Source organism: Cherax quadricarinatus, chromosome 64 (assembly GCF_038502225.1).
Source record: "Cherax quadricarinatus isolate ZL_2023a chromosome 64, ASM3850222v1, whole genome shotgun sequence".
NCBI lineage: Eukaryota > Metazoa > Arthropoda > Malacostraca > Decapoda > Parastacidae > Cherax > Cherax quadricarinatus.
Window position 1 is genome coordinate 2,853,315 of NC_091355.1, and position 17,002 is coordinate 2,870,316.

Sequence of the window (17,002 nt, forward strand, 5' to 3'; positions counted from 1 at the left end):
GTTTGGACAGTTTAAGGGTTAAAAAATATATTACAGCCTCTCCTCACTTAACAGCGGAGTTCCGTTCCTAAGACTGCATCGTGAAACGAATTCGTTGCTAAGTGAGGAGCATACTATAATGGTAGTGAGTTTGTGTCAACCATCTTTGATATTGTTTTAATGTCACCTTTGCACCATTTATAACATTTCTGGTATATTTTTAAATGTTTATACAGTAGTGTACTGTACATGTGTATATTGAAATAAATAAAATAGAGGAAATCAGCTCTAATATACATTATTTAGGTATGAATACTGGTCAAAGAGCCCATCGTAAGTCCGAGGCATTGGTAAACGAGTACGTCCTTAAGTGAGGAGAGGCTGTATTTCTTCAATCATGCCCCTATTGTTACATCCTTGTAAATACAGATTATCATGAAATAAAATACAGTAATTTGTTAATCTAGCGTGGCTACTTTTAAATCCTTGTGTCACTGACAAGAGGGGATATATCAGTCTGCCCACCTACATTATTGACAACACTGACAAAAAAGCTGATACCTATCACTAATTTAGGTGCACATAAATGTGAGATGAAGGTCCGGAATGCGCCTAAAATATTTGTTATACCTCCTGAATTTAGTGATAACCCCTTTTTCCATCATAAACATGCCAAACAGGGTGGCCCAAAAAATTAAGCTGGAAATGTCTTTCTCTACAAGGCTCTCTGTGTTATATGTTGAAGTGTGAGTACATATATACATTTTACTCTTTCATTATTTTTTTTATGCCTAGTTCTACCACTAACTAATATGCATATGATAGTGTAAACATGTTATCAGGTATTTATATGCATTTAACCCTTTCAGGGTCGACAGGCCCTCTCAGATACTTGTTCTCAGGGTCGGCAAAATTTAAAAAAAAAAAAAAAAAAAAAAAATGTGAAAAGATAGAGAATCTTTTCCCGATCATAATGACACCAAAAGTATGAAATTTGATGGAAAACTTACGGAATTATGCTCTCGTGAAGTTAGCGGTCTCGACGATGTTTACGCATCGGCGATTTTGCCCACTTTGAGCCTTATTTTCGGCCAATTCCAGTGGACTTGTCAACAAAATTCATAACTATTTCGCTAGAACTCCATTTTTTCTATCGAATGAGTACAAGAAACCACCCATTTACCGATTTCAACTATCCAATACAGTGGTCAGAATTTAGTAATTTTGCCAATTTCACACAAATTTCAAAAGATGCCAATTTCTGAATAGGGTCCAGAATAAACAAGAAAGACATTCCTGGCACTAAAATAACATTTCCTCTGTTCATTAGTCATGTCCCCATGCCCCTCTTACATTCTTTTGCTTTCCACTTTAATTTTGATTCTCACAAAAAAATTGAAGATTTACTGTTATGCAGACTACTGCATTGATGTAGAAATGGTATAAATAATATCAGCGCACTTGTAAAAGAATATAAGACTCACCAGTTGACGTGTATTGGACTCATAGCATGATTTGTTTACTTTTGAACTTTGGTAAAAGTCTAACATTTCTGCTACTTTGAGCTCAATTTCAAGGTACTTTTCATTGTAAAACCAGTCAAAATCATCTCAATTTCTGTAATATGTCTTCCATTCTATAAAATGAGACCAGGAAAACTAGAATACAACAATAAATACCATACGAAAATACAGTGCAAAGTCGCTGTTTTAATCCAAAACCATGGTTAAAGTTTTTTTTCTCATTACGCACTGTGTGCTGCAAGATTTTTTTTATACCATGCACACTGACCACATACACCCATTCTTTCATATGTAGGCCTACCAGCTTTCTCTCACTAGATCTGAGGGCACTAGAATTTAGGCGTACTAGTACGTCAAAAACCCCGGCTCGTAAGCCGTACTAGTACGGCCGAAACCCTGAAAAGGTTAAAAAGGGAAAACAAAGGGCGATTTACTTTATGGCAATAGCCTGGAACTAAACCCACCGTACAAGTGGGACCCTCCTGTATACACATACTGAACATTAAAATTTATTACAGAGCTCAATCTTTCTTACACTCAGCCTGATAGTGGGCTATGCCATAATGTTATATACCATAAAGCAGCAATGAATAAAGTTGATGCAAATAGCGTACTGAAAATATCCAGCCAAGACACGACTCTCAGCAATGGTTTCAAGTTGGAAAAATTCAGATTCAGGAAGGATATAGAAAAGCACTGGTTTGGTAATAGAGTTGTGAATGAGTGGAACAAACTCCTGAGTACCGTCACAGAAGCGAAAATGTTGTGTAGTTTTAAAAATAGGTTAGATAAATACAGGAGTGGGTGTGGGTGGGTGTGAGTTGGACCTAACTAACTTGTGCTACTAGGTCTGATGCTGTGCTCCTTCCTTAAGTGGAAGGGGCATTGTTCTAAGCCAGGGGGTGACATGAACCTGTTTTGCATGGGTCAGTAGGCCTGGTGCATTGTTCCTTCTTTCTTATGTTTTTATATTCTTATAAAATTCAGTCCTACTTTCCTTACACCACCACTCAAAATTCTATTTTCCATATTTGGCATTAAGCTTATTTAGATCACCTGAAGAGAGATACAGAAAAAGAGCTTTTGTAAATGATCAGCAAAAAGTCAAGAGAGCTGAGCAACACAATACACTGCAACATGCAGTTGCACATAAAAATAAAGAACAAACAGTACCTTCTTTGGAGTTTCCCGAGAGAAATAAGAATAAGGAATGAACTTAAGACAACACTTGTCTCCAGTTTTGTGGTTAATGATCTCCATCTCTCCATGGTTGTCTAACCAAAGTTTCCCAACAATCATATTATGAACAGTGGTGGACACCTTTCTCCAAGTGTAGTGATTGCCTGAAAACAATTCATCAAGTAAAAAAAACTTGTAAAATACTCAGTAAATCTGAAAAATTCAAGTATTTATATTTACACTGTAAATAGTTAAATCCTGCTCATCTGACAATGAAAGATCAAGATAACCATTTTCACAAGAGATTATCCTGCTTTGTTTTCATATGTTTTACATGTACTTTAATTTTCATGCTTTAAGGAAAATCAGCACATACAACTCTATGAAGCCATGCAATACTCCAGTCAGCCCATTCTATACATTTAATGGTGAATAACTAAAGTATAAAGAACACTTGTCAATAATAACCCACATGGAGACTAGTATTTCTCTCCATGTGGGTTATTATTAAACATTATTTAATGCTATGAAATTGTGAAGAGGTAGTTACAACTCACCGCTATTATCAAATTTAAGATGAGCAATACCAAGGGGGATGATCTGAAGGTACTTGCCACGGAACTTGGATGACATGGAGAACTCTTGCCAACTGGTCCAACCATTAATGCCCTCCACAAACTGTGCCACAATGGGAGGGTGATGAGATACCTGCCAATGCAAAACAGACATCAATTACTCTTAGAATTATTAGTAATATACATTCACCCAAAAGCTCTATTAAAACAGACTACAGATAAAAAAAAAAAAAAAGATGAAGCTCAAACATAGATAGGGATACATGTGATACTGTACTTGAGACTTAAATCAAATAATGTAGAGACTATATATGTAGACTGAACTGTATTAAATGTTGTAAACATGGATTATTTAAGTAAAAGCTTTTGCAAAGGAATACAGTATTATAGATGTACTGTAGAAATTAAGTGGGATGCTTTGACAACAGTGAAGAAGAGACATATTGCAGAACAAGCTCTTATTGGAACAATTTTTATATGGTAAGATCTTGATCAAACCATGACCTGTTTATGATCCTAACAGATCAAAGCATACTATGACATGCTTGCACATGCTGTGTGGCACTTATATGGGCATGTGTGTGTGGGCTTCCCTATTTCTGGGTGATAGCAACAGTCTTTCACATGTTACAGTTGCGAGAAAGAGCGATGTCGTGAATGGTTGTACTGGTTATGAATTCCGTGCATACCTTAAGTGAAAAATATATAAATCATATTGATAGCACCAAGAAACTAGCACCTTCAAACCCAGTATCTGCTGTGGAAATGCTGGTCAACTAGTAAATGCCCTTGAATTATACCCTGTGGAAAAGCAGCCTCATACCTCATTCCATTGGTGAATGTTTGCACTGCCACAGCATTGGAGAATGTGACAAATTATTACAATCAGAACTAAACCCTAAACCCTATAATGTGACAAAATATTCAAGAAAGAAAAAAAAAAAGTGCAAGTTTGTAGCAGATATGTTGGCTTTCAGGCTTGGAAGGTGGAAGCAGCGATGATGAATCACTGGTACAGTACCATCCAAGCAGGAGAGGGGCTATAATTTCTATACTGGGGCTTTGGGATGGCTGTCTGGTTGGAAGGGGGGAAGTATGAAACTTCTGAAGCAGCATTATCACATAGTTTTGAGAGGATTCAGCCCCTTCCCTGTGGTGTCATCAATGTTCCCAAGAAGGGGGATGGGAAAGAGCATTATATGGAGTGAATATAAAAGGGGAGGGGGTGAATTAAGAGATACTGCCAGAGTGTGAAAATTAAAGAGTTGTAATAAATGGGGTCGATTAAATGAATCTTATTATTCTGTACATATAAGGATTGTGAAAGACTTGGAAGCAAACAGAATGATGAAGGCAATGGGCATCGCATCTACCCATCAAAGAGATGTTTCTGTTAGCTCTTGCCCCAGAATATTGAAAGGTCCCTAGACAAACACAATCTCTGATGATAGTTGCACCAACTTTCTTTACAATAGTTACACAGCTGTGGAATATACTTGGTCCCTATAGTCTAGCTCGGACAGAATTAGAGCTGCATGAAGTCTAAGAAGGTTTTGCCTATCCTACTCATCTAAATTGGCTAGAGTTTTCAGCTGATTCAGATGAGTAGGATAGGTCATCAGTGTTTTAGGGAGATGTGGGAGTACCATAATGGTAGTCCCACATCTCCCTAAAACACTGATGACCTATCCTACTCGTCTGAATTGGCTGAAAACTTTAGCCAATTTAGACGAGTAGGATAGGCAAAACCTTCTTAGACTTCATGCAGCTCTAATTCTGTCTGAGCTTGTGTGAAATTCCTAGAAATTTAACAGACCTTTTCTGTTATACCATTTCCAAATTTTTTCTCAGCTTCTTTTTAGATGCATAATCATACCTAGCTTTTCTACTTATTTCTCTGGTTTCTTTAGTTACCTTTCATGTCTCAACATTCCTGTGCTTATTTGCTTTGGTTCCCTACAGGTCTAGTAGAGTAGCAGCTAGTTTGTCATGTTCTATAAATATTTAATATGGAAGGCACAATAAAAAGTAATATTAGTTGCATCTGTGTTCATTTACCTAACAAAGTGTCGATAATTCAACCCTAATTACTACCACTACTAAGAAAAGGTTTAGGTGTGGGGGGTCAGCAAGTGTGAGTGACAGGGCGTGGGGGTCGGATAGTTCACGGAAAGAATGGTAAGGGGGGTACAAAGTTTTGCACAACTGTGCTGAAATGGAAGGAAGGCGATTATTTAAGGAATACTTTTGTGGAGTGTAGGTCCTAGGATTAGGAGAGTGACTGTGAATATGACCACTGGGAAGAAGGAAAGGATGTACATAGTGAGAATGGTGAAGATGTGTTAAGTTTGGGGAGATGGGCTCTGGGTATATTCAGTCTAACAGAGAGAGATAAATTATGTTTATGGTGACGTGTTGTAGAGCGTGAGGGTGGTGGGATAAACAAGTGGGAGGTGTGGTGCGATCCAGCATGGTAATGGTGGGAGCGACATAGCAAGCCTGGGAACTGCCACCAAAATTTCCACAATAATCGTGACGTTCTCACATCTATGTTACTGCCTTTCTAAAACATTAGAAAATCTGTAACAGTGAGAGTGTAGTGTTGTTCTAAGAGAGACATCATTGTATCTCTACTTCCATCCCCAAGATACTCTGTCAAAAACTAGCAGACAACCCTTAAGACATGTCAACAGTCAGGTGTGTAGGTAAGTTGGTAGGTGGGTGTAGGTAGATAGGTAGGGGTGGGTGGGAGTGTTTGGGCTGGTTGGTGGTGTGGGGGAGGGGGGGGGGTTGGTGGTGTGGGGGAGGGGGGGGGTTGGTGGTGTGGGGGGGGGGGGTTGGTGGTGTGGGGGGGGGGGTGTGGGGGAGGGGGGGTTGGTGGTGTGGGGGGTAGGTGTGTAGGTGGGTTGTGGGGGTGGGTGTGTAGGTGGGTGAGTAGGTCGGTGGGCGCGTAGGTGGGTGAGTAGGTCGGTGGGCGCGTGCGTGTGTAGGTCGGTGGGCGCGTGCGTGTGTAGGTCGGTGGGCGCGTGCGTGTGTAGGTCGGTGGGCGCGTGCGTGTGTAGGTCGGTGGGCGCGTGCGTGTGTAGGTCGGTGGGCGCGTGCGTGTGTAGGTCGGTGGGCGCGTGGGTGTGTAGGTCGGTGGGCGCGTGGGTGTGTAGGTCGGTGGGCGCGTGGGTGTGTAGGTCGGTGGGCGCGTGGGTGTGTAGGTCGGGCGCGTGGGTGTGTAGGTCGGTGGGTGGGTGTGTGGGTGGGTGTGTAGGTGGGTGCGTGTGTAGGTGGGTGCGTGTGTAGGTGGGTGCGTGTGTAGGTGGGTGCGTGTGTAGGTGGGTGCGTGTGTAGGTGGGTGCGTGTGTAGGTGGGTGCGTGTGTAGGTGGGTGGGTGTAGGTGGGTGGGTGTGTAGGTGGGTGGGTGTAGGTGGGTGGGTGTAGGTGGGTGGGTGTGTAGGTGTGTGGGTGCGTGGGTGTGTGGGTGGGTGGGTGCGTGGGTGGGTGGGTGGGTGGGTGGGTGGGTGGGTGGGTGGGTGCGTGGGTGGGTGCGTGGGTGGGTGGGTGCGTGGGTCGGTGGGTGGGTGCGTGGGTAGGTGGGTGGGTGCGTGGGTAGGTGGGTGGGTGCGTGGGTGGGTGTGTGAGTGTGTAGGTGGGTGGGTGAGTGTAGGTGGGTGTGTGCGTGTAGGTGGGTGGGTGCGTGCGTGTGTAGGTGGGTGGGTGCGTGTGTAGGTGGGTGGGTGGATGCGTGTGTAGGTGGGTGCGTGTGTAGGTGGGTGGGTGCGTGTGTAGGTGGGTGGGTGGATGCGTGTGTAGGTGGGTGCGTGTGTAGGTGGGTGCGTGTGTAGGTGGGTGGGTGCATGCGTAGGTGCGTGCATTTTGTGTAGTAGTTCTTCAGTCTCAGGGTGGTCAAGAAGTGGAATGACTCGACGACGAAGTGATGGAGGCAGACTCCATACATAGTTTTACGAGCAGGTACGATAGGGTCCACGAGGCTCCGAATGAGTGAACCTGGCGAGCGTCAAGTCGAGAGGTGGGGTCAGGAGCTAAAACTCGAGCCCTGTAACCAAGTGCAGATGAGTAGTACACATACGTACATACACACACAGTAGATCTATCATTCACTATGATAACATGAACGTAGATAAGTAAACTTACAGAGCAACTTGCAATGTGAACAGACTGACTGATGTAGTAGCCAGGCTTAAGCTTGGTTACAAGTAACTCCGGCAGTTTGGCAGACACACACAGGATGATCAAACCAAATGCAATGTGGCCAGCCCTATGGTTACTTTCTTGAACACTATGTGCTTTATTATCCAGTTATTGAGGAATATAGCAATAGTATAATAACTTATGTGGCATGTCAAAGATATCTTGATAATTAAAATAAGATACCGAACATAAATCTCCGAAGTCTCCTTGCAACTGACAAGTTAACTGTAGATCTAAATTCAGCTGTACTCCTGTTAACCCTTTGGAACCTAGATCCTAAGCCTTTAGTGTATCCATATGCTCTTGCGCTACTATCTACAAGATAAATACGGGGTACAACTAGCCGCTTCGGCTGCAAAATCTAGTATGTCGGTATCGGTTGAAAACTGGGTATTGGTATAAACTTTATAAAAATAAATATAAGAAAAGTATCGGTATAGCATAACTAATTTCGTGTTCTGAACACTTTTTCAGTGCTCAATTTACCCACAATTATATCGCACTTATCTAATAGAGAGTGTAATACTAGGAAATGTATGGGAGACTTCATGTGTGACAGCCAAAGACAAGATTCGAAACACTTAAGGAACTTTCACACACAATCTGTACATTCCATGATCTCTGTCACCATTCACTTTCGCTCTGGATGGAAGCATAGCATGTAGTTTGGAGATTCTGTTCCATGCGAGGTTTGGCTTGACGGAGGATTCCTAGATTGCTGCCTTGTATTACAAGGCAATGTCTTACTCCTGATACATTCACGCTCAACTTTCTCCTCAGACATATTTGAAGTCCGGGTGTTGCGTGCCTCACTTCAAATAACACATGCACACGCGCACACATGCACAGGTGCTGAAGGCAAATGCTATACACAGTTTTAAAATTAAGTATGATGGAATCCTGGAGATCAAGAATAAGTAAAGTCGGTCTATAATTATTAAGCAACTTCAACCGTCATTACTGGCTTCTGTCCTCTTAGGTCAAATTATACTTTTGAAACTGTATGTAAATTATCTCCACTTCGTCATCCAACTTATCCCTCTTCTCACACCCCGAGATTGAAGTACTGCTTGCTACATCCCTATGACTATTTTGCTTTCATATTTTTTCCTTGACCCTTGACCCTCCTAATTCAGTCTATCCATTCTTATTCCTATCAACCCCCCCCCCTTAAAAGTCTGCACGCCAGTAACTAAAACAAAGGATTTGCCATTATCTCCACAGCGCACGTGAAACCATGTTGGATAACAAGAGAGATGTCAGTAATGTCTTGACAAACCATCGTGACTGTACAAAAGTGGACAGCGTTGTATTACCAGGTGAAAGCAATAGAATAGATTAATTAACCCAACGTGTAAATGAGAAGGTGCTACATGACTTACCATTACTTTTAATAGCTGATAACTATCCTAAGTTATTTCTCATTTCAGTGCATAATTAAAGTTCAATGACCGGTTAATTATTTTGGGTGTTCTCCAGAGAATATCTTGATTATTTTTTCTTTATTACTCACGTCAATACTTGTAACTGACAACTTTATATTAAAAAAGCGCTAAATCTTAATGGGTCATGCGATTTCAAAGAAGTAACAAAGAGATACATAAGCCTTAACATCCTTTCATGCCTTCCTAGTACACCCACCCGTGTATGATTAACCATCATGAAACGAGGTAATTTTTAAGTAATAATAATTTCAGCCGTTGGAAGAAAACCTTTAAAGCTACCGTAGTTAGTAAACCTAAACAAACCGGAAATACAACCTTGGAGGGAGGACACTGCAGACATCATACAAGCAAATCTTGCTAACAAATATCACAGTGACTTAACTGAAATAGTATGTCAACCGCATTAATATCGGCGACACTTAAAACTTGTTAACCTGCGAACTACTTTCAGGAATTTTAAAAGAAACTTTTAGGGCTTTGTCCACACTACAGTAGACCTATCACAAAGTATGCGTCGCCAGCAAGGAATCCACGTCTGATCAAGCAGGTAAAGAAACTGGAGACCCCCCCCCCTTCCCTTTCTCCCTCCTGAAGACAAATCACCGTGCCAAGATGCAGGGAGGATAGGAGATAGGACTGGTCCTTTAACCGTGCTTGGGACCAACTTCTCAAGCATAGCTCGGTATTTTCTTTGGTTTAAGCTATAAGGAGTTCCTCGTTTGTTAGACTGTCAGTGCTGTATGACACGAAATTAAGCTTTTTCATACATAAAACAAATATAAATTTAAAATATCCCAATGCTTGCATCGATAATGGTAACGAAACTGGAAATGATAAATAATTAGAATACTGGTAACGCCAAGCGAGATGACAAATAAGATGGGATGAGCAGATGAAGGAAATGGAATGGTTGGGTAGAACCTGTTTAGTTTAAGTCACTTTGGTTTTTGTAGTGCTATTTTTTATGTTCAATGTACTGTCATCAATGTATAACCATCACCATACAAAATAAGTTACCAGCCCTTACCATGCATTACGTACCCAGTCAGCTGGCCGTGACTTAAAATAAGCGAGATGTACAACTTGACGTTAGTGATGCTGACAAGTGCTATTATCCATACAGTAAACTTTAAATGTTAAAGGAGCCATCATTAAAACACGTACTGGCAAGAGGAGAGTTATCTCATTCGTAATGGAACATCTCATAACATGGGGTTTTATAAGACAGTAACCGCTGGCACTTGGTGCTACAAACAACTGTATTAACAGGTGAATGTAGTAGCCGTTGTCCTACTGGTGGCTACGCTAGGTAAGGTAGCGAGGAGACAGTTTTACAAAAGGTGGCGTGTCTGTCATAGTCCACCTGCTGAAAAGCATTTCTGTCACTCGCACATCTCTAGTCGAGTCGTGAATAAATGTTTGGGGAAGAGTTGCGGGGGCGTTAAGTGTAAAGGAAGCGTAAAGATAGAAGGCAGCGAGGGTAAAGAGCGTGTCAAGTATATAAGAGAGGGGAAAGACTCTGAGAGCCCAGTATTGCTTGAGGAGGGCAATCCACAACTTGTTTAGTCCGTGAAACTCGCAGCCACGCACTCCATTACCTAGAACTCTAGTAGAACTTCTTCACCAAACACTGGAACTGGTATTCCCAAATAACCCACACTTTGGAAAGGAAACTTCAGAAGAGTTTCCGGTCCGTCCTGAACCATCAAGTCACAACTGGTACCGCATTAAACACGACAAATACAAAAACTTTGTGTCAAGTGTGAAGTCAAGATTAAGGAGTGTGTGCATGTGTGTTGGGAGAAAGTCAGTGGCGAGATGTAAGTCTTTAGCTGGAGGAAGACTTGCAAGGTGAGCACGACCTGGCCTGGGAACAGCTCTTTCCCTTCCGCCAGTCTCTACTACACAGCTTCACGGTGAGTCATTCTTACATACATTATCTGGCAACTGTAACGCTGCTACCAAGCTAATTTTTAAATTAACACCGGTAATAGTTCTCAAAGTGAAACTGCTAATAAGAGACCTTTCAAAGTAAAGCTGGTAATACAAGTCTTTAAAAACGGTTGGTATTATAAAACTTTTCAAAGTTGAAAAATAGGAAATAATTTGCAGTAATATGTATCATTATAGTATTTATAGGGAAGCGTGAAACCCGTTCAATTCCTTGGAGTTTTGATATACCGTGGCTCGGTTGGCAGAGCACTCAGCTCACATACTGAGTGTCTGGTTCGATCCCCAGCATGGTCCAGTGGCTAACGCGACGGTCTGGGGTTTTGAGACTGACCGCGGGTTCAAATCCCGCCCGTGGTATGGTTTGTTTGCAATCGTGCCATTACGATTTCGTGAGTCATGGGTGGAAATGTTTGGTACGTTTCCTTAGACCTGCTGCTTCTGTTCACCTAGCAGTAAACAGGCACCCGGGTGTTTATCAACTGTTTTGGGTGGCATCCTGGAGGGTGGTAGTATACTTTAGATAGGGCTGGGTTTTGAAATGAATTAAGGTAGCCTGTAAAAAAAAAAAACTAAGAACACTTCAGCAGCTTCAAAGCATCAATCATCACTGAAGATAAATGAAGAGCTTAACCATAAATTTGCGTATGTTTTACACAAAGTTCATCACTTTCTTTATATTATCTGAATGACTGTCGAGTTTTTGTAAAGCTCTACACCGAGCGGAACGTCATAATATAAGCTTGTTCAGCAGCTATTTTTTTTATAGTATGAACAGTACAGCTTTGCAAGTTGTGGCTGGTAGAGCACTACTGAGCACCTCCATCACCTGCCTAGAATTTTTAACTCTCACCATAGTAACTGCCTGGTTGATCAGGCCCTGATCCACCGTGAGGCCTGGTCACAGACCAGGCCGTGGGGGCGTTGACCCCCGAAACCCTTTCCAGATATACTGGCTAGTAACATGACTGTTACTTCCACCAAGTATATATCGTTACATTAAATCAACGATATATTATAGTGCAGCTTCCCCGAACACTGATATTAAAGACGGTGGTCCTCTGGGGGATTACCACTAGACCCCTCCCTGTCTTCAAAAAGGAGCTGGACAGGCAACTGACCAGCCGGGCTGTGGCTCGTACGTCGGTTTACGTGCGGCCAGAGGAAAGAAGGAACATTGCAGTAGGCCTACTGGCACATGCGAGGCAGGCCCAAGTCTCCCACTGGCTTAAGCCAATGACCCAACTTAGTCAGGTCAGGTCACATCCACTTAAAGGAGCACGGCATCAGACCTACTAGCACAAGCTGGTTGATCAGACCCTGATCCACCACGAGGCCTGGTTACGGACCAGACCGCGGGGGGCGCTGACCCCCGAACACCCTCTCCAGGTATACTGTACAAGATATCTACCAGCTGTACAGGATATTTACTGTACAATCTACCAACCATACATGGTATCTACCAGCTGTACAGGATATTTACTAATCGTACAAACTATCTACCAACCATACAGGGCATCTACTAGCTGTACAGGATGGACACCATACAGGGTATCTACCAACCATACAGGGCATCTACTAGCTGTACAGGATGGACACCATACAGGGTATCTAACAACCATACAGGGTATCTAATAGCTGTACAGGATGGACACCATACAGGGTATCTACCAACCATATAGGGTATCTACTAGCTGTACAGGATGGACACCATACAGGGTATCTACCAACCATATAGGGTATCTACTAGCTGTACAGGATGGACACCATACAGGGTATCTACCAACCATACAGGGCATCTACTAGCTGTACAGGATGGACACCATACAGGGTATCTACCAACCATATAGGGTATCTACTAGCTGTACAGGATGGACACCATACAGGGTATCTACTAGCTGTACAGGATGGACACCATACAGGGTATCTACCAACCATATAGGGTATCTACTAGCTGTACAGGATGGACACCATACAGGGTATCTACTAGCTGTACAGGATGGACACCATACAGGGTATCTACCAACCATACAGGGTATCTAATAGCTGTACAGGATGGACACCATACAGGGTATCTACCAACCATATAGGGTATCTACTAGCTGTACAGGATGGACACCATACAGGGTATCTACCAACCATATAGGGTATCTACTAGCTGTACAGGATGGACACCATACAGGGTATCTACCAACCATATAGGGTATCTACTAGCTGTACAGGATGGACACCATACAGGGTATCTACCAACCATACAGGGTATCTAATAGCTGTACAGGATGGACACCATACAGGGTATCTACCAACCATATAGGGTATCTACTAGCTGTACAGGATGGACACCATACAGGGTATCTACTAGCTGTACAGGATGGACACCATACAGGGTATCTACCAACCATACAGGGTATCTACTAGCTGTACAGGATGGACACCATACAGGGTATCTACCAACCATATAGGGTATCTACTAGCTGTACAGGATGGACACAAAAGCAATAATTGGAAATTTCATTCAGAAGTTTCACTTTCACAAAGCACATTAGTGCCTACTGTACTAGTGACACTGTTTGTTGTACATGAACAATGCTGTTTGAAGACAGTTAACAATTACAATTCTTATGTATCATCTACAGGTGCAAAGATGAAAAAAAAATACAAGTGTGAGAATTATATGGCACTTGCACCATACTAGCCACTTTAGAGTTTTTATATAATATACATACATACAGTATGTGCATATATGTATCTACAGCTGTGAGTGCACATCACTTGGGTGACTTTCTCTTAACAGTTCCCATATCTGTGGCTGCAAGATTTGTAGACTCTCAGACCCTTCGTATTACAGTGGCTCTCCACCTTGCTGCCCCTATTCACACCGAGAACAAATGTATTTGCTGCCAAGTGGTAGTCAACCAGTACGGTCCGCACTGTTAAGTTTCTAAGGATGGTATACTTTGTCACAGTGAAGTCAAGGAGACTATAAAGAGAAACCTTGCTTAAGTACTGTGTCCAACCCAGAGATAGTAATAAAGTTGGTAGAATTACCGACAACATGTAAAGTAAAAGGACACAAGTGCAACTAATGTGACATTTATTGTGGCAACGTTTCGCTCTCCAGGAGCTTTATCAAGCCATTACAAACAATACATGGACACAGAGGGTATATAAAGGCTCAGAGTGAGGTGTAATACTAGTGAGGTACCATTTCGATGTTCACTAGTGGTAGTAGTAGTAGTAGTAGTAGTAGTGGTAGTGACAAAAGTAATACAATATGGTAGATTGCTCTACCATATTGTCACATTAGTTGCACTTGTGTCCTTTTACTTTACAACCCAGAGATAACCTAGATCTTTACTACCAGATATGCACACCCACCAGCCGCCCTGATAGCATCACATTATATTCCTGGAAGAACGGTAGACTGCTGGTGTGGAACTAAACTTGTGCATCTTTTTTGGCTGATAACCTACAACCCATTTAATGATGGTCAGCAGAATGGAGGAGCCGCTAATCACAGGGAAGATCACAAGCTCAATATATATAGGGCTCTGACCCACCAGTACCACTTCCTCCTTATAGGTTCGGTGACTAGATCATGGGGAAAGCCTACCATGGGTTTCCTCAAAGAGCTGGGTTCCAGGCTTGTAATATTCTAAGTATTTTCGTGGCCTCTCACATTCTCAAGGAATGTGAGGGATGCGAGACATGACGAATATGCAGATATGCACATTCTCTCTCTCTCTCTCTCTCTCTCTCTCTCTCACACACACATACCTGAGTCTCGACCCCTGCAACCACAAATAGGTGAGTACACACACACACACACACACACACACACAGGAGGGACAAGATAACGACATATAAAATATTGAGAGGAATCGACAAGGTGGACATCCCTGTGACTCAGATTAGTCACAGGGATGTTAGGAAGTATTTCTTCAGCCACAGAGTTATCAGGAAGTGGAATAGTCTGGAAAGTGAGGTAGTGGAGGCAGGCACCATATATAGCCTTAAGAAGAGGCATGACAAAGGTCATGGAGCAGGAAGAGTGGACATAGTGGCGACCAGTGAGAGGTGGGACCAAGAGCTATGAATCGACCCCTGCAACCACAATTAGGCGAGTGCACACAGAAGCTACATCTAAACAGGATAAAAAAAAAAAATAGGTGAAACTAAGCGTCACTGAAGGAACACCTTTTGTAGGTTAATAATAGGCTAGGCAAGTATGGTCAGCTGTGAGCAGGATTAGCATAGACCAGTAGGCCCACAGCAAAACGGCTTTATTTTTGGTTAAAATGCTTAGATTTGAGAAGGTCCAGCTTAGCATTAGTTAGCAGCTCTACTGCAATACTTTATTCCTATGTTATTGAGATAGAAGAAATAAGAGTGCACTGCATTCCGCTCTCTCCAGTGTGAATACCACGCACCAATAAACACCACAGGGTGAGGCCATCTCTCTCCCACACTGCTATCACTCAGGGATGACAGCCAGTAGCAGCACTCTCATCCTGCTGCTGCTGCTACACCCCCCCATCTCTCCCTCCCTCTCCCCCTCCCCACATACACACTTTCTCTGTTTGATCTAAGATTCACCACCAAGAAAACTTGCCCAATTTTACGCCCATATATTTGAGATAGACTTTTGTAAAAGTCGTCTCTGCTTCCTCATCCTAATAATTCCAAGCATCACTGCCGGTCAATGACAAATGTTGATGTATGTACTCGTGTATACGCCAGAGAAAGCCACTGGGGATAGGGGGAAGGAGGGATTAGAGAAGGGGATCGGGAGAGACGAGGGGGAAGGTCGAGGGGGAGGAGAGAAAGAGGAGAAGGGAGAGAGGGTGAGAGGGGGGGGAGAGAGAGGGGGAGAGGGGAGAGAGGGGGGGGAGAGAGGGGGGAGGGGGAGAGAGGGGAGAGGGGGGGAGGGGGAGAGAGGGGGGAGAGAGAGGGGGGAGGGGGAGAGAGAGAGGGGGAGGGGGAGAGAGGGGGAGGGGGAGAGAGAGAGGGGGAGGGGGAGAGAGAGGGGGAGGGGGAGAGAGAGGGGGAGAGAGAGGGGGGAGAGAGAGGGGGAGAGAGAGGGGGAGGGGGGAGAGGGGAGAGAGAGAGGGGGAGAGAGAGGGGGGAGGGGGGGAGAGAGAGGGGGAGGGGGAGAGAGAGAGGGGGAGGGAGAGAGAGAGAGGGGGAGGGAGAGAGGGGGAGGGGGAGAGGGGGAGGGGGGAGAGAGAGGGGGAGAGAGAGGGGGAGAGAGAGGGGGGAGAGAGAGGGGGGAGAGAGAGGGGGCAGAGAGGGGGGGAGAGAGAGGGGGCAGAGAGGGGGGGAGAGAGGAGAGAGAGAGAGAGGGGAGAGAGAGAGAGAATCAATAGTTTGTGATGCTTGTTGTACATTCTAGATGGTGTTACTTAGGGTTTCTCCTTATACACTCATGCTCTTACAAAACCCATAACTTCCATGGTACTTGACTAAACCCCGTGCTCCACCGGGACCACTCCGTGCTCCTCCGGGACCACTCCGTGCTCCACCGGGACCACTCCGTGCTCCACCGGGACCACTCCGTGCTCCTCCGGGACCACTCCGTGCTCCACCGGGACCACTCCGTGCTCCACCGGGACCACCACTAGGATGTGATGATCGTGTGGTCACATTCATCAAGCTTAGTCTTAATATTTAGTCAACAGGTTGGTCGTGGCAGCTACTAACACAACCTCGCTAAGTAGTACATTAATCAGAAGATAGATGGAAGATGTACATCACTGAGATACACTAAAGCCGTGGTCATAAAAATCACAGTGGAGATCTGCAGGTAAAGTGCCTAGCACTTTATCTGCAGATCTTTAAAAAGCATAATTGTTTTTGTGTCATTATTGTCTGAAGGAAGATTTTACTGATATATGATTGTAAGTTTTGTCATTTACTGAGGTAACACTTATGATTATTTCAGAATCATCCACAAGAGATGACACAAGCTGTGGCTTGTGTTTATGTCCATGTCTACAATGAGGACGATTGGAATTGGTTTTACAGCAATACCTTGCATAGTACAGTTAATGCATGTCAAAAAAAAATGCATTATGCAATACCGTACTGATCAAGGTAATGTGTTCCAACGATACGATTAAATGCATTGGATCACAAAAATATTTAGCTGTTT

The 17,002-nt window shown here is 43.5% G+C and overlaps 2 protein-coding genes across 7 annotated transcripts in view; one reads left to right on the forward strand and one right to left on the reverse strand.

The window, feature by feature from the left end:
• The window catches only part of LOC128699970 (uncharacterized), a 54,336-nt gene that overhangs the window by 21,591 nt on the left and 15,743 nt on the right, over positions 1-17,002 (forward strand). The gene's annotated exons all lie outside the window — the stretch shown is intronic.
• The window catches only part of Osbp (oxysterol binding protein), a gene marked incomplete in the record, with an annotated part of 248,631 nt that overhangs the window by 6,365 nt on the left and 225,264 nt on the right, over positions 1-17,002 (reverse strand). For all 6 annotated transcript variants that reach the window (XM_070098720.1, XM_070098719.1, XM_070098718.1 and 3 more), the window contains 2 exon segments: positions 2,676-2,845; positions 3,239-3,389. In XM_070098720.1, coding sequence (XP_069954821.1) covers positions 2,676-2,845; positions 3,239-3,389 — 321 coding nt within the window.